We start from the raw sequence: 23,971 nt of genomic DNA, 5'->3' as shown, positions 1-23,971 counted from the left end.
TATTAACTCCCATGAAATTTTCAATGAAAATTGAAAATTGGTAACTTTATTTTTTTGATTTTTTTATGTGGTGCTGGGGATTGAACCCAGTGCCTCACATGTGTGAGGCGAGTGCTCTACCACTGAGCCACAATCCCAGCCCTGTAGTAAGTGTTTAGAAGAAGGCACAGTTCTTTGTCTTGTTTTATATGCACATAAAACAACTAGAAAGATCAGCCCAGTCAGCATTTAAACAGCTGCTTGTATAGTAAAGTAATGAAGGAGTGTCTAAGGGAAGGTTTGATTATGGAGCAGTGAGCCCTGATGATGCTTCTTAGCCACTAGATCTTAGTACTATGTTGTAAACAAAATAGATGTTGTATTAGTTATATATACATTAACAGGTGAGGGGTGTTTGTGTGAGAGATAAATGTGCAGGGAAAAGTCTGGAAGGACACTTAACCCAACATTATTATGATTCTGTCTTACCTCTGAGGGAGAACAGGATTACAGATGAGCTACGATGTCTGATTTTTAAAATAACACAGGTGGCACAAGTTTTGATTTATAAAGTAATTATTGATATCCCAGACTTCATTATGTAGACAACCCAAATATTAAGGATTTTAAAATGATCAAATACTTATATGAAATATTTCATAAATATTATAAACGTGTGTTTATATTATATACATACACATATATGCATGATGTGAATTAATCACTTTTAATGTACAGATTTAAGAGATTTATATGTTCCTTTTAATTTACTTTCATTCTCTTTGTTTAAATACTGAAGAGTCATCATTTGTATTTTAGATAATTTACCCCATCTTTCCTTGGGAATTCAGTTAAAAAAAAAAAACTTGTAATATTCCATGTATTTATGGTAGGATTTCCAATATCAAAACATAAAATCCAGTGTCTATTTGTTTTAACCATTTTCAAGGTAGTTTATTCTCTATAAATTTTATTATGAAAATATATTTCATAATTTTTAAGGAAGACTCATCTATGAGGAATTTGGTTATCTAGAAGCCTTATATATCTGATTATTTGGTACTATACTGAAAAAAAGGAAGGTCCTGAATCAGTCAAATAAAATTACATAGGGCATTCATGTAGAGGCTTTCTTACTAAACAAATAGTTCTAATAAGTTAGATATTTTTATAGATTTCTAATCACATCAAAGTAGAATGGACAAGACTTACTGTAAGCAAGCATACTTATATTGAGAGGTTCCAGTGGATAACTCTTTAACAATATATAAAATTCAGAAATTAAAGAAGTGAGGGAGAGTCTGGGAATCTGGCAACTAGGATTAAACACATGTTAGCAATTTACCATGTTTAGTTTTTTTTTTTTTTATTGTAAACAAATGGGATACATGTTGTTTCTCTGTTTGTACATGGCGCAAAGGCATAGTTTTTGGTTTTTAAGAAATAAAATTTTGTGGTGGTTGCATGCTGAGAATTGAATTCAGGTCCTAGCACATGCTAGGCAAATACTCTTATCACTGAGCTACTCCACCAGCCAAGATATATAATCTTAGTTATAATACGTTCTTCATCTTTTATTCCTTCCCTTCTGCTCACCAGATAATCAGTGCCCTGTGTACCTTGATGTATTTCCTGTGCATGGTTTTACAGTTTTACTACAAATATATGCATGTATACACAGTGCATACTGCCTAAACTTCTCAGTTTTTTATACAGCTGTACAAGTATTCATCTTGTAAAAAATCAGATACTACAGTCCATCCTAATCAAACTTGAGTTATAAACAGTTAAATGTATCTTTCAGACCTTTTTCTGCGCTTTATATTATAAGTAGTTTATAAAAACTACAGAACATGGTTTGTTTTATACTCTACTGCCTAACTTGCTTTTCTACCCCCTTCCATTTTGTGGTATGTCTAGAAGCTTTTTCCATGTCAGTATAAAAAGCTCTGCCCCATCCACATTCTTTTAAAGTGTTTTAAAAGTAATTTAAGGTTTATCACTTGTTTTCCCAAACTGATGGATTTTAAAGTTGCTTTCCTGTTTTTTATCTTTATAAACAATGTCATTTTTGAACCCCTTTGGGTTCATTTATTTTTCTGAATACTGAAAATCAAAATTGCTGCACCTTTGGACATGCATATGTTATGGGAGTTTTCTTATTGTCATCTTGCACCCTCCAAATTGGCTTAGTCATATAATATTTTCCACTTGTTAATTACACTTTTCTTTCTTCTCCATAGGGTTTACTAGCATTGGGCATCAGTAAGTCTGTTCAAACACCAGATCCTACTCATCCGTAAGAATATTGCCTTTCTTTTTCTTCTTCTTTTTTTTTTTTTTTTTTTTGGTGACAAATTGTTGAAATCAAAGGAACTAAATTTCAGAAACCTCCTGCAATTTATTTATCTGCAGTGTTTGAAAGATCCAATGTATCCCATCCATTTTTTTCCAGTGTAGTATCTAAAATGCAGGACTTACTGTTGTGCCTAAGTAAATTCAAGGTACAATTTGAATATGGAGTTTAAATTATTTTAATGCTTTGCAACATAGCACGAAGATCTTTTCCACATTTGATGATTAAAAAAGCAAATATTTGGACCTTAAGAGTTCTCTTTTATTTTGGTCCAAGGAAGCATATTTCAAATTTAGACTAATAGGCTGCCCAGTCTAAAGTTTTGCTGATACCTTTCATTAAATATATATTTATTTTAATCCTTTTATTGTGATTTTTAAAATATTTTAATATTTCAAAATTATGTATTTGAAAATGAGTATACTTCTTAAAATATTATTTTGAATCATATCAGTTATTTGATAGTTGTTCCTGTTTCTTCTAACAACCATCTAAAATCTTTATTAATAGAATTTTATCAGTCTTAGGAAAAAAAAATGCACTTTTCTTTCCATAAAGGTGTCCATATCTATACTTTATAAATGCCTCCTTACTTGAAAGCAAGCACTCCTATTTTAAATAATAACATTTTGTATATGCTATAATTATCAGTAAGCTAATATGGAGAACAACTAGTTCTGTAGTCTGCGCATTACACATCATTATAATGTTTTACTATCTCCAAAAGTTTTTTCCTAACGATTGTTATATGCCAAAGATTAAAATCAGAGGGTAAAAATTTTAAACTTTTTTATGAAAGTTTCTTCTTAAGCTATTTTTAATCTACTTTAGTGCTGCCCAATACAATTTTCTGCAGTAATAAAAATGTTTTATATCTGTTCAGTATGATAGTCACGACTTGTGACTGTTGAGCACTGGAAATGAGGCCAGTGCTAATGAATAACTAAAGTTTGAGCTCGTATTTAATTTTAATTTTAATTTTAATAGCCACCATGTGGCTAATGACTTAGCATATTGGACAGTGCAGGTCTACATGATAAATTTTTCAGTAAGGCACTGAAATTTCTTGAAAACACCTAAATGAAATTACGCTATTTAGCCAGATACAGTGGCACATGCCTTTAATTCCAGTGGCTTGGGAGGCTGAGGCAGGAGGATTGAAAGTTCAAAGCCAGCCTCAGCAATTTAGCAAGGCCCTAAGCAATTCAGTGAGATCCTGTCTCTCAATAAAATATAAAAAGAGCTGGGAATGTGGTTCAGTGGTTAAGTGCTCTGGTTTCAACCCCCAGTACCAAAATAAGGAAAAGTTATGCCATTTAATTCAGATCCTAATTTACTTCAACTTAAATAAATATGTATATCCTATATTGCTTTGTAGAAAACTTTAGAAGTAAATTTTTCTAACCAAACTGGTAAAATTAGGAATTTTTCTATGGCAAGATTAACTCTTTACAAAAAAAAGAAACTTCAAGAGTAGTTTTGATTAAGAATTTTTGTTTGAATTTACATAGCCAAAAGGGTACTATAAAATTTCAGTTTGGGAGTAAACTTCCCAGGGATTATTCTTATGAAGAAGGGACTTTTTTCTCCTATAGTATGTTATATTTTTAACTTCCATGTGTTAATGCTTACACTCATACAAATTAATGCACATTTTAAACAAAATTGGAAAAATAATTGCAATTTTAAGAAATTAGCCATGGAACCACCCAGAAAACTGAAGCTCTTGGTTCTAGTAATAGTTGACAGTTGCTGTGTGCTAAACTATTCAGAACCAGCAATAAATTGTATGTACCAAACTGTTTAGTTTGGAACATCAAATTACAGATAATATAAATCATAGATTGCTGCACCACAAGACCAGAATATTCCATTAGAAGCTCTATTACAAAGATATTTAAATGTTATCCCACATTAAACATCAGAATGTATTTTTCAAAAATTAATTTTAAAAACATAGTAAAGAAGTCCTAGTAAATCAAAATATACTATATGGAAAAGGGATTAGAAAATATCTTATTTAAATTACATTCTCTTTACTTTTATATTGTTTTCAAAGATCCCACTTTATATATTGCTTTTCTTTTTTGCATTTGACACTTATATTTTGTTTAAATATAAAACTCTTAACATTTTGATGTTCTAAGAATTTTGTTTCTTTTTCATCAACCTATTAAGCACATTTTGAAGGAAAACCATTTTTAGTTCTGCAAACTATATTCTTTTAATTTTTCAGGTATGGATTTTCAAATATGCGCTATATTTCTTCACTAATTAGTGGTGTTGGTATTTTCATGATGGGTGCAGGACTCTCTTGGTACCATGGAGTTATGGGATTGCTTCATCCTCAACCAATGGAATCCCTTCTATGGGTAATCCTCTTTTCTTTTTTCCCCTCAGTTTTGAAGTAATATGGCATAGTGACTTGAGCACAGTAGAATGCCTTCGTCATATTGATCTTAAAGAACAGGGATAACATACCTTTCTGACTGTGTGATATAGGGTAATATATCACTGTGTTTTTTTAGAACAAATCATCTAAATCTACATATTTTGTGATTGAACAGAAGGATCTCTATATGGGAAACTTTTAAGCTTGACTTCATTGATTAGAATCTTTGGCAGTTCTGTTAACTTCTCCACTTGCTGTTGAAGAACAGAAACACCTATTCTGTTTCAAGAATAGTCTCATGTCAATAATTAAAATATCCACTCTCATGTTACTAGTCATAAATTGGAACTGCATTTAAAGTTAAAACATCTCCATTTCTCTTCCTAGGCCTCAATTCAGTAGGAAGCCTGCCTGCACTGAGGAACTGGAAAGATAGAAGGACAGTCACCTTCTCTTCTGTATTGCCCTACCTATCTATGTCTCCTTCCCTTCTCCTCTTCCCCGTAGGCAGTGTCCAAGGCTGGGATAGGGGACAAAAAAGTACTGACATAACAGTTCTATTTTACTTTGATTTCCCCTGGCCTTTGTAGATGTTTAAAACTTTCTTTTTCTTTCATGAGCATTTCCTGGGGATTAGAATGCTTGGCTACTCTGACTAGCTCCCCTGATAAGCACAAATTACATAGCATTCCCTCTAATTCAGACATACTTGAGGTTACCTGAATGTGGCAAGAATACCTTTGTTGCAGTTTATCTTTTTCCATGTCTGGGTCCTGTGTTTAAACTTTTTTTTTTTTTTTTTGGTACTGGGGATTGAATCCCAGGACATTTTACCACTGAGCTACATCCCCACAGCTGTTTTTATTTTTTTTATTTTGAGACAGATTCTCACTAGATTGCGGAGGCTGGCTTTGAATCTGTGATCTTCCTGCCTCAGCCTCCTAAATTGCTGGGATTACAGGCGTATGCCACCACACCTAGCTAGACATCTTTTAACACACCTCTGTTGGAGTGCAAATTTTTCCCCAAACACAGTCACCTACTCTGCTGACACAGCCAATTTCTGTTAGTAGTCTTGCCTTCAGATTTCTTGTTTGGGTGAGCCTCAGACATAATTTGCTATCTCCAACTCCTGGGAACACATACCAAGTTTTCTGAGTAATCTCAACAGCCCATACCAAAGAAATCTTGACTTTTGGCATCCTTAACTTCCAGCTCTTCTTAAATGGTCAAGTGGGTATAGAGCTAGTGTAGGGTGTAGTCCAGAGAATAGAGGCCCCAGATTAGGTCCACCTTCTGTACAAAGCCTGAGGTGCTACAGTTCTTCATTTGGAATGTCAGGATACTTGTAACCTATTTTGTTTTTCTACTTTGGGTCATAGACTAGGACAGAGTCAGTGTCACTTTAACATCTTATTATACCAGTGTAATAATAAGCCTATTAAACAGGATATGTAATAGGAAGCCTACTAAACTAGGCTTATTTACATTTTTTATTGACTAGTTTCCCACAGTTTTTATTGGTCAGTTTCTTACCATACTTTTCATACAATGAATGTAAACAAACATACATATCCTCCAAAGGTTTGGCCACTTTATAGGTAACAGTGCCTCTTTGTCCTAACATCTAATTTATACAGCATCACTATATAGATGCAGAGTAGCCTTTGAAGTTAGAGATTAATTAGATATATTTTCAATTGTGTATAAATTTTAAAGTTTCTGATAACTCATGTTTCTCTCAGTAACCAAATAGGGTTACATTAGACTATGGCCCTTTGTTAAATAAATAATAGACTCAACACATCATGCACTAGTTTATTAGGTCTTTTGGAATCCTTATCTCAGATATATGCTTTCTCATTTTATTGGGTAATAAGTATATCTTAAATCAAGAAGAAGGTGAAAGAAAAGAAGAGTTATTGGGGCTGGACTCGGTGTCACACACCTATAATCCCAGCAATTTGGGAGGCTAAGGCAGGAGGAGTGAGAGTTCAAAGCCAGCCTCAGCAAAAGCAAGGCACTAAGCAACTCAACAGACCCTGTCTCTAAATAAAATACAAAATAGGACTGGGGATGTGACTGGCTCAGTGGTTGAATGCCCCTGAGTTCAATCCCTGGTACCCACCCCAAAAAAAGAGTTACTAGGAAGTTTAGCCACTATTTTAACCATAGTAGCAATAATTAATTTCAGGTGGGCAATCAGATTCAGTGGAAAGAGCCTAGATCTGTGACTGGAAGGCCTTTGTTCTTACTCTATCATTTTCTGTATACTCAATCAAGTCTCTGAATCTTGGAAGATCCCAGTTTCTACAGCAGAATTATAAGAGTTTTGGGCCAGGTTTGAAACTTTTAAAACCTCTGTTTCAGGAATAGATGTCTAGATGTCTAGAAAGGTATGTTGAAAATTCTATAGGTGTTCAGTTTGAATTTCATTAAAAAATTTAAGAATGCCTTGGAACTTTAAGGAAGTACTGCTACCAAAAGAAATAATTAATTTTTATAACTACTTGCCTTTCTGAATCAGCAGTCTTTTCATACTGGACATTCAAACAAAATCCAGAAATTGCTTGAGTACGGGTGTGGATCTTAACTGCATCTGCTGTCCACAGCTCCAGCTTTCCAGTGTTTGTGGTCATATTTCGTTGCCCTTGTTTGAATTGTTTCCTATCAAGATCCTTACCATCTAACTTGAATTTAAATTTGTTTCTCTTTTAGATACTACAAACTTCATACATGAAAAATTGTGATTCTTTAGTGAAATACTGAACTTATGTTTTAATATTTATTTTCTAGGCATATTGTATTTTAGCAGGATCATTGGTGTCTGAAGGAGGTATGTGCCATCACAAAGTCTCACTTTATTCTCAATTTAGTGATATATATTCAGCTTCCATTGCTATCATTTGCTAAGTTCTGTTGATTAAAGAAAACTGTGGAATAGGAATCTAAGCTTTGTCTATTTTTAGGAAGAATAGTCTTTGTATAATGTACTATGATTGTTCCTGTAATGAATGTGGACAAAGGAAAGTGTATTTTGTTCTTTAGTACCAAATAATGCTCAAAACTTTGGAAGTAGAATATAAAAACATAATTATACTGAGTTTTAAAAAGTTAGCTTTTAGTAGTATTAATCAGAAGATTGTCTCTTTTTGCAATAAGAATATTTAAAACTTCAGAAATACACAACTCTAACAGTATTATGACATATGCTAATATGAAATGCAACTTCTTAATTCACTGCTATACCTCTGAAGCATTGTCACTTTCTATGCATAGCATTCTCTTCATCTGGTTTTTAAATTATATAGGTTTTAATTGACAGATCATGTTTATATGTACTTATGGGGGCCCCTCATCTTTGATGGACTATAAAATGATGATAAAATCACCTGCTTCAAAAGATTGAGAGGATCAAGAATGACTGTGCTTGGGTGGTGCCTGCCAAATAGTGGCTGTGCCGTAAATTAAGTCTGTTGTTACACTAATTATATTATGATTATGGTTTAGAAATATGGGATTCATTTTATTATAATGATTAATTGGAGTCTTGATAATTAGTTAATATGCAACTTTTCCTTGTTGCCAACCCTGCCATTAAAATGTTGTGCTTATTGTTGATTTATCTTTTGAGATGCCATCTTTAAAGTTTGGGGGTACGGAACCTCTACATTGCTGATATGAATGCTTTTCTTTCAGCAACACTTCTTGTTGCTGTAAATGAACTTCGAAGGAGTGCTCAGGCCAAAGGAATGTCATTTTATAAGTATGGTATGTGTTTTAGAAGCCACATATCAGTCCCCACTTGTTTATTTGCTTAAACTGATGTAGTACTATTGCTTTGTGCCAAATTGATGGATATAAAATATATCTCAGTGTTTTTCCTATGTGACTCTTACTGAATAAATTAGCCCTTTGGAGAAATGTTGTGCAGTTGGAACATATGGGTACTTTCTATTTGAATTTGACTTAAGTGAACTACTGTATTTCTGTATATGCTTACATAATCTGAAAAAGTCAATTGACTTTACATATCATTTATTGTTGACATTTAAGCCAAAGAAATTATATTTTTATTAAACAGGATTTTAAAATTTTGTTCTGCTATGTTTTTTCTCTTTATTTATAGTTTGATTTTAAATAGATACTTACTAAAATGTCCTCTGATAGTATCAAGTTAGATTTCACAAATTTTCTTATGTCTTCCTTAATGATTAAGTAATGGAAAGTCGTGATCCTAGTACAAATGTTATATTGTTGGAGGATACTGCCGCAGTGTTGGGAGTGACAATAGCAGCCACTTGCATGGGCCTTACTTCTATAACAGGTAAAGATTTCTTAAATTACAGATATTTTTATTTGTACTACTAATTTGTCACATATATGGGATTTTTTCTTATATCATTGAATAAATTTAGACTAGTTATAAATATTAATTCCATACTAACCAATTATTTATATAAGATGTTTGGGCAATAAAAGTGTTCAGGTTTCTCTGAGTTGCAGGTTTCTTTAATTTAAAAATAAGGAAGCCAGTGCAGTTGCACACTCCTGTAATCTCAGTGACTACAGAGGCTGAGGCAGGAGGATCACAAGTTCAAAACCAGCCTCAGCAACTTAGTGAGACCCTAAGCAGCTTTGTAAGACCCCATCTCAAAATAAAAACTAAAAAGGACTAGGGATGTGGTTCAGTGGTTAAACCCCTGGGTTCAATTCCCAGTAGCAGTCAGTCAATCAAGTAAAGGTATTAGTAAAAGATTTCTGTTATACTATAAACCTTTCTGACTGTAACTTGACCTATAATAGTATGAAAAACATCTGTCCTAGTAACTTCATTAGTTTATTAAGATAATATGAGAGAGAACTGAAAAAAAAAAAAAAAAAACCACTCTAAAGTTCTAACAAATAGATATTGTGGCTCTTGTTTGCTTGTCTTTTTCCTGTTCTTGGTCAATAGTAAGTGCTAATTGCCTTTGTATTTCCTTCATTATAAGTTGGTTCCATCCTCATTTTGATAGCTAGTTGTCTTTCAAGGGCTAGTACAATACAGGTAGGTCAGAAGACAGAAAAACTATTAAAATAAATTTGGTATGAAAAACTTAATATGTGGAGTTGGAATTCTCTTAGAATGGAGCTTCTTCCATTTTTCTCCATTTGTTCTTGCATTTGAAAAATAATTTTAGGTGATTAGCTTCCAGTTCTACAGTGTTTCTTGAAGTTGTCTGAACTACAAATAGTTCTTTCTACTTGAATGCATTTTAGTTTCATTTTGAGACTAAAGAAGCATTTTCTTACGTTCACTGTGATCTAAAGTATTTCTAAAAGTGTTGATTGTTTTTCTGGCTAACCTATATAGTTTTGGACTTTTTTTGAACATAAATTATTAGTAAATAATTCTTTAAGTTTAGATTTCTAAAGAGTGTATTTGATCTTGAGTTCTGTAACTACAAACCTCAATGGATTATGCTTTATATGTGAATCAGACACTTAGTAGAGATAAATGAGTTTACTTTTTCGTGTTATATTTTGTCTACATGTTAATAAAACTAGTATATAAATTGAGATTTCTAGTGAAATAAACACATTTTTTCAAGCATTAAAAGTTAAGTATATACTGGCATGGTAGCACACACCTGTAATCCCAGCAACTCAGGAGACTGAAGCAGGAGGATGGAGAGTTTGAAGCCAGCCTCAGCAAATGCAAGGCACTAAGCAACTCAGTGAGACCCTGTCTCTAAATAAATACAAAATAGAACTGGGGATTTGACTCAGTGCCCCTGAGTTCAATCCCTAGTACCCTCTCCCCCCAAAAATTGTTAAATATAGTATCAATGATATTTTATCTCTGGAATAAAAAGAATTTATAGAAGTCATGTGGGTAAAATTTTTATAAAGATTTTAAACTATAGCTGGGAATGCTGGTACATGCTTGTAATCCCAGCAGCTCAGTAGGCTGAGGCAGGAGGATGGCAAGTTCAAGGTCATCCTCAGCAACTTAGTGAAACCCTGTCTTAGAATTAAAAATAAAAGGACTTGGGATATGGCTCAGTAGTAGAGCACTCCTTGGGTTCAGTTTCCAGTACTGACTGAAAAAAAAAAAAAAAAACCAACACTGGATAACTTGGGGAAATACAAAATGCTGAACCTCACCTTCAGAATTTTTGATTCAGAAGGTCTGGGATGACATCTGAGAATTTTTATTTCTACCAAATTCTCAAGTGCTACCAATATACCTGTTAAAGGAACCAAACTTTTAAGAACCACTATTTATGGTACTAGCTATATATCATCCTTGGTTGAATAAGAAAAGGGTCACCCATATCATTTTCTGTAGTGCTTAATTCTCTTACAGGATTTTGATAGGAAGAAGACACAAGAAGTTTTTGTTTTTTTCAGATTTAATTCCACAACATTTTTTTCAAAGTGCTACCAATATATCTAAAAGAAATGAACTCTTCATTATATTATTATGTATATGGTATCTCTTCTGAAAATACTCTGAACCCTGACCTGTATAATGACCAGATGCAAGAAACAGGTCCTCGATAATTAAGTTACACAATACTCTTATGTAATATAAAGCAGGTTGTATCATTCCCCATTTTGTAGTGTAGTAAAACTTTTAGAAGTTGTTAGAAGAAGTGACTAAAGGAATTAGGATTTAATTTCAAATCCCTTAATTTATTAGTTATGATTGTTTGCTTTCTAAAGTTCATTGAAATAATAGAAAATGTTGATTCACTGATTTCTTATGTGCTTTATTTAGGCAATCCATTGTATGACAGCCTAGGTTCTTTGGGTGTGGGCACCTTATTAGGTGTGGTCTCAGCATTTCTCATCTACACGAACACAGAAGCGCTCTTGGGACGATCCATCCAACCAGAGCAAGTTCAGCGACTTACTGAACTCCTGGAGAATGACCCATCAGTAAGGTCAGCCTTATTCTAGTAATGTTGTTGGAGCTTATAAAAACATTGAAAAAAAATGGAATGTTTGCTTCCAGAGGAAGTTTTGGATTCGTAACCTTTGGAATTTTCTAATGTATTACTTTTCTGAATTACTATCTTGAAAGGAAGCAAGAACACTTAGGAAAGTTCTTATAAGTTTCCTTTTAAATTTCGTACTGTCTTTATTAAAATAAGGCATAGTCAGATGATCTAATGAGAATAGAAGTTTTGCAAAGTAGTTGGGTCCTTAATGTGGAACAACTTAATATCAAACCTTTATATTTGCCTTATATTTGTATTATAATTATAAATTGAATACATTCAATGTAAAATAATGTTCGTTCATGGGAAAATAATTACCAAAGTAAATGTAATTTATATTGGTTTGGAAAATGAACTTTTAATGTATTTAAATTTTTTTTCCTTATACTCTTTTTATATTTTTGTTTTTAATGTATTTACTTATTTATTTTATTTTTTTTTATAGTGGTAGGTATTAAACCCAGGGCCTCACACATGGTAGGCAAGTGGTCTACCCTGAGCTTTCACCCAAATCCCTATCTTTTAAATTGTGTAAAACTAAAGAACTGAAGATTTAGGAGATGACCAGCAGAAGAGATAATAAAGAGTTCTCATGGTGCTTTTTCAGTGAAATTTTGCAGCAGAGTGGTTTGATAATGAAATGGAAAAACAAAACTTTAAAGTCTTAATTTTGGGGGCTTGGCCTATAGCTCAGTAGTAGAACATTTGCCTAGTATTCATGAGGCCTGAGCTCAGTCTCCAATACCACCAGGTTTAATTTGTTCTCCCTCCACCCAGTGTGTTAAGATGGTAGGTTAAATTTTTAATTTGATATGTTACTTCTTTTTTTTAATATAGATATTTATAGATATACATTTTCCTCTAAACACTGCTTTCTCTGCATCCTAGAAATTTTGGTATATTGCATTGTTTTGATTTATCTCAAAGTACTTTCTTATTCCCCCCCTTTTTTTAAATTGAATTTTTTTCCATTTGTGTACATGTGTCAAAATGCATTCTACTCTTATGTATAACTAATTAGAACAATAATAAAATTAATAAATTGAATTTTTTCTTAAGACATGTATTTTTATTTTTAATTGGCATGTAATAATTATATATATTTATGGGACACATATGATATTTTCTTATATGTCTACACCTATTAACTATTTTGAAGTACACAATCAATCATTGGCAACTACAGGTACTGTACTGTGCTACAGAACATTAGAAAGGGGGTGTTGTTTTCTCTTCTTCAACATACTGCCTTTCCTTTTGTTTTTTATTTTGTTTGGGGTGGAGCTATTTAGGAGTGTGTTATTTAATTTCTAAGTATTTGTGAGTTTCCCAAAGTTTCCTATACTGATTTCTTATTTCATTCAGTTGTCATCAGAGAATATACGTATTATTTCTGTTCTTCTAAGTTATAGAGGCTTATTTTATGACCTATTATATATTCTATCTTGGATATATTCTATGTGTACTTGAAAAATGAATATATAGATGTTTATTAGGTTTATTTGGTTTATAGTGTTCAAGACTTTAGTTTTCCTGTTGATCTTCCTGATTTGTTCTATCCATCCAAGTAGGGTTGAAGTCTCTAGTTATTATTGTTGAATTGTCTGTTTCTCCCTTCATTTCTGTTTTTGTTTCATGTACTTCAGTGCCCTATTGTTTGGCATGTATGCATTTAGAATTTTGCATATATTATTTACAATTAATGTCTAAAAGACTATAATCTGAAAGATTGGCAAATCTGAAAATTTCTGCAAGAATGAAAATCTGGATTAAACTGAAAAAATAAAAGTAATACAGAAAACTCATGCAATTTTTAAAATAGTGTAGCAGTATTTATTGCTGTGTGACAAATTAACTGAACACTAAGTGGTTTGAAAAGCCTTTATTATCTAACTCTTTATATGAGTCAGGAGTTCAGGCACTGCTTATATGGGTTCTCTACTTCAGACTTTTTCAGATTATAACCACAGTGTCCTGGGGAAGGAGCTGCTTCTAGGCTTGCTTACTTAGAAATTGTTGGCACGATTGAGTTCTTTGCCACATGGGCCTCCCCAGCATGCCAGCTGGCTTAAGCATTGCATGCAGGCTGATAAGGCAGTAGGAATTGAATGTGAAACAGAAAAAAAGTCACAGATTAGTCAACTGTTGGAAATGACATCTCATCACTTTGCCATATTCTCTTTGTTAGAAGCAAGTCACTAGGTCTAACCCATATTCAAGGAGAGGGGATTGCACAGGATACAGGAGGTGGGGTTCTATCCTTGGGGAGCATCTCTGACCCACTTTTCTATCTGCATTTAGTTACGTTGTAAGAACATGAGAAATGAACTGGATGCTTTGACACATGCCTGTAATACCAGTGACTTGGGAAACTGAGACAGGAGGGTCACAAGTTCAAGACCAGCCTCAGCAAATTTAGCAGGACCCTGTCTCAGAAATTTAAAAGGGCAGGGGATGAGATGTAGCTCAGTGGTAGAGTACCCCTGGGTTTAATTACTAGCACTGAGGGGGTGGGTGCAGAACATTATGAGGGGGAAAAAATCAGAATATATTCACTAGCTACTAAAGTTTTAACTAAATAATGAAATGTATTAATACTTTGTGAGGACTGAAGTAGATGTGCCTTTTAAATAAATTAATAAATTACATATTACCTCCTACCAGTCTGGACAAGTTTTATTTTTAACTTGAGTTTATGTAACTTTATAAATTATTTATTCTTATTTCACCCTAGATCGTTGATAAATACAGCTTCTTTATGTGAACAAAAAAATTTGGACTCACTAACTTGCTCAAGATCACTCAGAAATTAGGGTGAAGTGCAAAGTGCTTGAAGTCTCACTTAAGCTTGTTCTCCAATAGACCCGTGTACTCAACATTGAGTGTTTTGTTATTTCTTGTATGTACTGTAAAGAAAAGATGTTATGGTGATCACCATTGAAAGAAGAAACTTTCCCAGCTGTTTTCTAGGAAAGATTTAATTCTTAAGGGTTAGGGCAGGAGGAATGAAAAGTAGTTATGCTTGAGCATCCACTTTACTTTCTGAGAGGCAGAGTGGTATAATAAAAAGACTCAGGCTTGGGTGTCTAAAGAGCTAAAGTGGAGGGGAATCCTGTTCAGTTGTTCACGCTGACTTACCTTGAGCATGTTACTTATGCACCTCTGGGACTGTTTTATCATCTGTAAAATGAAGATAGCCTTGTGTTTTATGAAAGTCATTCAAAATGCCTGCCTTGAAGTTAGTACTACTACTACTACTACTACTACTACTAAATGGATTTATGGAGCAAAAGGTTTATGAGATAACAGCAACATTTTAGAAAAGCAGTTTGGAGGTGATATTCCTAATAAGCTTTATAACTTATATGTATGGAAATAATAAAATATTTGTTATAATTGTATGCCTGTATGGAATTATGCACAAAACCCCTAAACATCTAGTGAAGTTTAATAAGTGATACTTAGTGGTGAATTCTCTGAAGCTATCTTAGTCCATATTCATCATGGGTAGTGAAAAATCAAGAATTCTAGACTTTTTGCCATTAGAGCATATATGTGTATATGTGTGTATGTGAAATGTGTATATAAATTTGTATGCATTGTTATTGATTGCAGGGCAATTCATGATGTTAAAGCCACAGATCTGGGATTAGGTAAAGTGAGGTTTAAGGCAGAAGTAGATTTTGATGGACGAGTTGTTACAAGATCATATTTGGAAAAACAAGATTTTGACCAAATGCTACAAGTAAGTTTTTTTTATCTATAATTTTCTTATATAGCCTATGCTTAGAACAATTACATTTTAAGTAAATAAAATCTTTCTGTTATAGCTCTTAAAGTCATTTCAACTCAGTGTATTAGATTCCAAAATTTGACAGAGAACCTTTTATTTACTATAGAGTAGGTTGCAAGAAATAGAAGAGCAAACTTGTGAAATTGTTAATGCTTGTTATATGCCAGGCATTTTACCTGTTTTATCTCATTTATTCTTAACCCTGAGAGGTAAAGAAATAAAGTTTTCATTTTAAAATATAAGTAAATTAAGACAGAGATTAACTAACTTGCCTAAAGTTTCAGAGCCTTGTGTATGGATTTAGATCTCTCGGACTACAGAACGTGTGCTTTTTTTTTTTTTTTTTTTTTAAGAATACAGTAGTCTTCTCCCCCACTTATTTCAGTTTTGCTTTTACTTCAGTTAACCATAGTTCAGAAATATTAAATGGAAAGTTCCAGAAATAAATAGTTCATAAGCATTAACTTGCTTTTCTGAGTAGTGTGATGAAATCTTGTGCCATCCTCCTGGGACATGAATCATCCCTGTATCCAGCATGGATACATGCCACACATGCTACCCACCCCCACTGTGGCAGTTGGGAGGGATGGTGGGGGCCACATTCACATAATTTTTATTACAGTATGTTGTTACAGTTGTTCTGTTTCATTGTTAGTTTTGTTGTTATTCTTTAATAAGTTAAACTTTATCATAGACATATATATATATATTTATATATATATAGTTTATATATATATATATATAGTTTCTTGTATCTGCTGGGGTCGTGAAATGTAACCCAATAAATAAGGGGTGACTGCTGTAGATTAAAATATAATTTACAAAATATAATGAACAGTGTAGATATCACCACATGCCTTTGTTAAATATTAATGTTTTGCTATATGGGGCTGTGTGGCTCAGTGGTAGAGCGCTTGCCTAGCTTGTGTGAGGCACTGGGTTCGATTCTCAGCACTGCATATAAATAAATAAAATAAAGATTCATCAATAACTAAAAAATACATAAAAATATTTTGCTATATAGGTTGAGTATCCCTTCTCAAATATTTTAGATTTCAGAAATGTTTCAGATTTCAGAGTTTTTTTGTTTTTGTTTTTAAGATAATTTGCATGAACTTTATGGCTTTGTGAACTTTATGGCTTTATCCCTAATGTGAAAATCGGAATTGCCTTTTTGACTATTGTGTCACCACTCAACAATTTCATAGCATTTTGGTTTTTGGAGGCTCAACCTATACTATTCGTTTAACTTTCTTTCTTTCTTTCTCACAGTTTAAGAGGTCTTAGTCCATAGAAGACTGGTTCCATTCTTAGCATGATATTCTCCAGTTTCATCCATTTGCCTGCAAATGCCATAATTTTATTATTCTTTATAGCTGAGTAATATTCCATTGTGTGTATATATATATATATATATATACACACACACACACACACACACATATATATATACCACAGTTTCTTTATCCATTCATCAATTGAAGGACATCTAGGTTAGTTCCACAATCTGGCTATTGTGAATTGAGCAGCTGTGAACATTGATGTGGCTGTATCTTTGTAGTATGCTGATTTAAGTCCTTTGGGTATAGGCCAAGGAGTGGGATAGCTGGGTCAAATGGTGGGTCCATTCCAAGTTTTCTAAGGAATCTCCATGCTGCTTTCCAGAGTGGCTGCACTAATTTGCAACCCCACCAGCAATGTATGAGTGTACCTTTTTCCCCACATCCTCGCCAACACCTATTGTTGCTTGTATTCTTGATAATCGCCATTCTGATTGGGGTGAGATGGAATCTTAGGGTGGTTTTGATTTGCATTTCTCTTATTACTAAAGATGGTGAACATTTTTTCATATGTTTGTTGATTGCTTGTAGATCTTCTTCTGGAAGCATCTGTTCATATCCGTAGCCCATTTGTTGATTGGGTTATTTGTATTCTTGGTGTAGAGTTTTTTGAGTTCTTTATAGATTCTGGAAATTAGTGCTCTATCTGAGGTATGGTTGGCAAAGATATTCTCCCACTCTGTAGGCTCTCTCTTCACATTGCTGATCGTTTCCTTTGCTGAGAGAAAGCTATTTAGTTAGAATCTATCCCTGTTATTGATTCTTGCTTTTATTTCTTGTGCTATGGGAGTCCTGTTAAGGAAGTCTGATCCTAAGCCAACAAGTTGAAGATTTGGACCACTTTTTCTTCTATAAGATGCAGGGTCTCTGGTCTGATTCCGAGGTCCTTGATCCATTTTGAGTTGATTTTTGTGCAGGGTGAGAGATAGGGGTTTAATTTCATTCTGTTGCATATGGATTTCCAGTTTTCCCAGCACCATTTGTTGAAGAGGCTATCTTTTCTCCATTGCATATTTTTGGCCCCTTTGTCTAGTATGAGAAAATTGTATTTATTTGGGTTTGTGTCCGTGTCCTCTATTCTGTACCATTGATCTACCTGTTTGTGTTGGTGCCAATACCATGCTGTTTTTGTTATTATTGCTTTGTAGTATAGTTGAAGTTCTGGTATTGCGATACCCCCTGCTTCATTGTTCCTGCTAAGGATTGCTTTAGCTATTCTGGGTTTCTTATTCTGCCAGATGAATTTCATGATTGCTTGCTCTATTTCTGTAAGGTACGTCATTGGGATTTTAATTGGAATTGCATTGAATCTGTATAGCACTTTTGGTAGTATGGTCATTTTGACAATATGAATTCTGCGTAATCAAGAACACGGGAGATCTTTCCATCTTCTAAGGTCTTCCTCAATTTCTTTCTTCAGTGTTTTGTAGTTTTCATTGTAGAGATCTTTTACCTCTTTGGTTAGATTGATTTGCAAGTTGTTTTTTTTTTTTTTTTTTTTTTTTTTTTTTTTGAAGCTATTGCAAATGGAGTTGTTTTTTCCTCATTTCCCTTTCAGCTGTTTCATCGCTTGCGTATAAAAATGCTTTAGATTTATGCATGTTGATTTTATAGCCTGCTGTTTTGCTGAATTCATTGATGAGGTCTAGAAGTTTTCTGGAGGAGGTTTTTGGATCCTCTAAATATGGAATCATATCATCAGCAAATAGTGACAGCTTAAGTTCTTCTTTCCTATTTATATCCCTTTAATTTCTTTGGTCTGCCTAATTGCTCTGGCTAGAGTTTTGAGGACAATGTTGAATAGAAGTGGTGAAAGAGCACATCCCTGTCTTGTTCCCATTTTTAAAGGGAATGGTTTCAGTTTTTCTCCATTAAGAATGATGTTGGCCATGGGCTTAGCATAAATAGCCTTCACAATGTTCAGGTATGTCCCTACTATCCCAATTTTTTCTAGTGTTTTGAGCATGAAGGGGTGTTGTATTTTGTCGAACGCTTTTTCTGCATCAATTGAAATAACCATATGATTCTTATCCTTAAGTCTATTGACATGATGGATTACGTTTATTGATTTACAGATGTTAAACCATCCTTGCATTCCAGGGATGAACCCCACCTGATCGTGGTGCACAATTTTCTTAATATGTTTTTGGATACAGTTTGCCAATATTTTGTTAAGGATCTTTGCATCTATATTCATCAAGGATATTGGTCTAAAATTTTCTTTCCTTGATGTGTCTTTGCCTGGTTTGGGTAAGAGGGTGATATTAGCTTCATAGAATGAGTTCGGTAGGGTACCCTCCTTTTCTATTTCCTGGAATACTTTGAGAAGTATTGGAATGAGTTCTTCTTTGAAGGTCTTGTAGAACTCGGCTGAGAATCTGTCTGGTCCTGGGCTTTTCTTGGATGGTAGATTTTTAATGGCTTCTTCTATTTCATTGCTTGATATTGATCTGTTTAAATCGTGTATGTCCTCCTGGTTCAGTTTGGGAGGAGCATATGTCTCTAGAAATTTGTCAATGTCTTCGGTAGTTTCTATTTTGTTGGAATACAGATTTTCAAAGTAGCTTCTCATTATGTTCTGTATCTCAGTGGTGTCTGTCGTGATATTTCCTTTTTCATCACAAATTTTAGTAATTTGAGTCTTCTCTTTCCTTCTCTTTGTTAGTGTGGCTAAGGGTTTGTCTATTTCGTTTACTTTCTCAAAGAACCAACTTTTTGTTTTGTCAATTTTTTGAATTGTTTCTTTTGTTTCAATTTCATTGATTTCAGCTCTGATTTTAATTATTTCCTGTCTTCTACTACTTTTGCTGTTATTCTGTTCTTCTTTTTCTAGGGCTTTGAGCTGTAATGTTAGGTCATTTAGTTGTTGACTTTTCATTCTTTTCTGGAATGCGCTCCATGCAATGAATTTTCCTCTTAGTACCGCTTTCATAGCGTCCCAGAGATTTTGATATGTTGTATCATCGTTCTCATTGACCTCTAAGAATTTCTTAATCTCCTCCCTGATGTTTTTTGTTATCCATTTTTCATTCAATAGCATATTATTTAGTCTCCAGGTGTTGGAGTAATTTCTGTTTTTTATTTTGTCATTGATTTCTATTCTCAGTCCATTATGATCTTATAGAACACAAGGCAGTATCTCTATTTTTTTGCATTTCCTAAGGGCTTCTTTGTGGCATAACATATGGTCTATTTTTGAGAAGGTTCCATGTGCTGCTGAGAAGAAAGTGAATCTACTCATTGATGGATGGAATATTCTATATATGTCTATTAAGTCTAGGTTATTGATTGTGTTATTGAGTTCTATGGTTTCTTTGGTTGGATTTTGTTTGGAAGATCTATCTAGTGGTGACAGCGGTGCATTAAAGTCACCCAGAATTATTGTGTTGTGGTCTGTGGGATTCCTGAAATTGAGAAGGATTTGTTTGATGTACAGGGATGCACCATTGTTTGGGGCATAAATTTTTACTATCATTATGTCTTCCTGATTTATGGTTCCCTTAAGCAGTATGAATGTCCTTCTTTATCCCTTCTGACTAACTTTGGCTTGAAGGTCCACTTTATCTGATATAAGGATGGAAACCCCCACTTTTTTACTGAGTCCATGTGCATGGTAGGTTTTTTCCCATCCTTTCACCTTTAGTCTGTGGATGTCTTTTTCTATGAGATGGGTCTCTTGCAGGCAGCATATTGTTGGGTCTTTCTTTTTAATTCATTCTGCCAGTCTATGTCATTTGATTGATGAGTTTAGGCCATTAATGTTCAGGGTTATTATTGAGATATGATTTGTATTCCCAGTCATTTGGCTTATTTTTGGTTTTTAAGTTGGCTTGGTTTCTCCTTTGAGTGGTTTTTCTCTAAAGTAGTTCCTCCCTTTGCTGACCTCCATTGTTGTTTTTCATTTTCTCTTCATGGAATATTTTGTTGAGAACATTCTGTAGCCAGGCTTTCTATTTGTAAATTCTTTTAACTTTTGTTTATCATGGAAGGATTTTATTTCATCTTCAAATCTGAAGGTTAGTTTTGCTGGGTATAGGATTCTTGGTTGGCAACCATGTTCTTTTTTTTTTTTTTTTAATTTTGATTTCTATTTTATTTAACAGTACTGTTATATTTTGTTTATTTGTTTTTTTTTGTTTTGTTTTAAACAAATGGGATACATGTTGTTTCTCTGTACATGGCATAAAGGCATACCATTTGTGTAATCATAAATTTACATAGGGTAATGTTGTTTGATTCATTCTGTTATTTTTTTCCCTTCCCTCCCACCCCTCCCATCCCTCTTTTCCCTCTATACAGTCCTTCCTTCCTGCATTCTTGCCCCCCTCCCTAACCCTAACTCTAACCCTAACACTAACCCCTCCCACTCCCCATTATGTGTCATCATCCACTTATTAGCGATATCATTCGTCCTTTGGTTTTTTGAGATTGGCTTATCTCACTTAGCATGATATTCTCCAATTTCATACATTTGCCTGCAAATGCCATAATTTTATCATTCTTTGTGGCTGAGTAATATTCCATTGTATATATATACCACAGTTTCTTTATCCATTCATCAATTGAAGGACATCTAGGTTGGTTCCACAATCTGGCTATTGTGAACTGAGCAGCTATGAACATTGATGTGGGTGTATCTCTGTAATATGCTGATTTTAAGTCCTTTGGGTATAGGCCAAGGAGTGGGATAGCTGGGTCAAATGGTGGTTCCATTCCAAGTTTTCTAAGGAGTCTCCACACTGCTTTCCAGAGTGGCTGCGCTAATTTGCAGCCCCACCAGCAATGTATGAGTGTACCTTTCTCCCCACATCCTCGCCAACACCTGTTGTGGCAACAATGTTCTTTCAGAGCTTGAAATATGTTGTTCCAGGCCCTTCTAACTTTTAGAGTCTGGGTTGAAAAGTTGGCTGCTATCTGTATTGGTCTCCCCCTATATGTAATCTGATGCTTTTCTCTTGCGGCCTTCAAAATCCTATCTTTATTTTGAATGTTAGGCATTTTCATTATAATGTGCCTTGGTGTGGATCTGTTGTGATTTTGTGCATTTGGTGTTCTGTAAGCCTCTTGTATTTGGTTTTCCATTTCATTCTTCAGGTTTGGGAAATTTTCTGATATTATTTTATTGAATAGGTTGTTCATTCCTTTGGTTTGTATCTCTGTGCCTTCCTCAATCCCAATAAATCTTAAATTTGATCTTTTCATGATGTCCCATAGTTCTTAGAGATTCTGTTCATGATTTCTTACCATCTTCTCTGTTTGGGCAACTTTATTTTCAAGATTCAATATTTTCTCTTCATTGTCTGAGATTCTGTCTTCCAAGTGGTCTAGTCAGTTGGTGATGCTTTCCATTGAGTTTTTTATTTGGTTTATTGTTTCCTTCATTCCAAGAATTTCCGTTTGGTTTTTTTTGAGATTCTCTATCTCTTTGTTGAAATGATCTTTTGCTTCCTGCAGTTGCTCTTTCAGTTTATTGGTATTATCATTCATTGCCTGCATTTGCTCTCTTGTCTCATCCTTTGCTTCACGAATCATCTTAATCATGTATAATCTGAAGTCCTTTTCTGACATTTCTTCTAACATACTGTCATTGGATTCTATTACTATAGAATCTAGATTTGTTTGGATCATTTTCTTCCCTTGTTTTTTCATGTTGTTCATGTATCTTCCCTTCTAGCAGTGCAGATCTGGGGTATTGCAGATTTCCCTCTATAGGCTTATAGTGGCCCTATAGGTTTCCAAAACCCTTTCTTTAAGGGGAGATCAATACTAGTAGTGCCCAATTCAGACACTATGCAATCCTAGACCAAATAGCCCCTGACAATGAGCTTCAAGCCTCCAGCAGATGTCTCACGATGGGTTTTGCCCCACCTAAAGATTGAGCTTCAGCTTCCAGGATTATCCAAGATGGCCGCTCTGGCTTTGAAATGTGTTGGGGAGCTGCATCTCAGGGTATGGCGGTGCTCAGCAGGAGGTCCCGGAGGCGGGGTGCAGTTGGTCAGGCAGGGGTCCTGGAGATCGGGTGTGTTTGGTGTGGTTGTGGGATCCTGGAGGCCAGTTGCAATCAGTTGGTCTGGAAGTCCTGGTGATAGGGCGCAGTCAGTTGGTCTGGGTGTCCTGGTGGCAGGGAGCAGTCAGTGGATGTGAGGGCCCCAGAGGCAGGGAGTGATCGGTCGGGCTGAGGCATCCTGGAGATGGGGCTCAGTCCGGCCAGGGGTCCTACAGGACCTGGCTGTTGTCTTAAAATGGCGGCAGCCCCGTGTAATCAAACCTGCAGCTACTGTCACAGTGAACTTCCAGGCAACAGCAGGCAGCTGGTGCTCCACTGGTGGTCGGCAATCAGTTTGCTGACTGTTGTCGGAGGATCGGGAGGTGAACCTCGTGCGTTGGGCGATGGATAGGTGTAAGGCAGGCGATGGACAGGTGAGAGGCAGGCAAATGGCAGGTGATAGGCGCCTGACAGTGAGCAGTCTGCACTCAAAAAAGGTGTCGATATGCTGGCAGACTGCAGGTGATCACAGCAGACAAAGGGGGTAAACAGCAGGTGATCGATAAGCAGCAAAAACTGCCTTACCAAGAAACAGATATCCTCTGCTTGAAGCTGGAGTTACAGAGCAACAAGGAACACAGCCTCCCTCTAGTGCGACATCTTGGATCCGAACTGAGTGTTTTTGAAATAGGTGATCCATCGCCTGTATCCTGAAGTTTTTTAAACTTTTCATTAAGCTTACTGGTGTTCGTTATAATTTTTTTAAAGGAATTATCAGTGTATCACTATGATTGTTTTTGAATTTTATTTTGTTTTTCTGCTTTTATTTTCTTTATAGGAAATTCAAGAAGTGAAAACTCCTGAAGAGCTAGAGACCTTTATGCTTAAACATGGAGAAAATATTATTGATACATTAGGAGCTGAAGTAGATAGACTTGAGAAGGAATTGAAAGTAAGATATATTCGTTATAAAATTATTGTATTGATAATGTCAACTTTTTTTGAGTACTTACTATGCATTATATTCTGGGCTAAATGTTTCACATGCACACACACTTTTTTTTTTTTTTTTTTTGTGGCCCAGGAGTGAACCCAGAGCCTTGTGCCTGTGAGGCAAGCACTCTACCAAGTGAGCT

The 23,971-nt window shown here is 34.7% G+C and overlaps 1 protein-coding gene across 1 annotated transcript in view; it reads left to right on the top strand.

Annotated features, from left to right (window-relative positions):
- Slc30a9 (solute carrier family 30 member 9) overlaps positions 1-23,971 on the top strand; it is an 85,409-nt gene that overhangs the window by 51,850 nt on the left and 9,588 nt on the right. Inside the window, exons 10-17 of the mRNA XM_047566109.1 lie at positions 2,223-2,278; positions 4,572-4,707; positions 7,524-7,563; positions 8,427-8,498; positions 8,947-9,054; positions 11,494-11,659; positions 15,332-15,461; positions 23,674-23,787. Coding sequence (XP_047422065.1) covers positions 2,223-2,278; positions 4,572-4,707; positions 7,524-7,563; positions 8,427-8,498; positions 8,947-9,054; positions 11,494-11,659; positions 15,332-15,461; positions 23,674-23,787 — 822 coding nt within the window. The remainder of the gene's footprint in view (positions 1-2,222; positions 2,279-4,571; positions 4,708-7,523; positions 7,564-8,426; positions 8,499-8,946; positions 9,055-11,493; positions 11,660-15,331; positions 15,462-23,673; positions 23,788-23,971) is intronic.

This window comes from Sciurus carolinensis, chromosome 10 (assembly GCF_902686445.1).
Source record: "Sciurus carolinensis chromosome 10, mSciCar1.2, whole genome shotgun sequence".
Lineage (NCBI taxonomy): Eukaryota > Metazoa > Chordata > Mammalia > Rodentia > Sciuridae > Sciurus > Sciurus carolinensis.
Note: the sequence above shows the minus strand (reverse complement) of the source record. Positions and strands in the feature narration are given on the sequence as shown.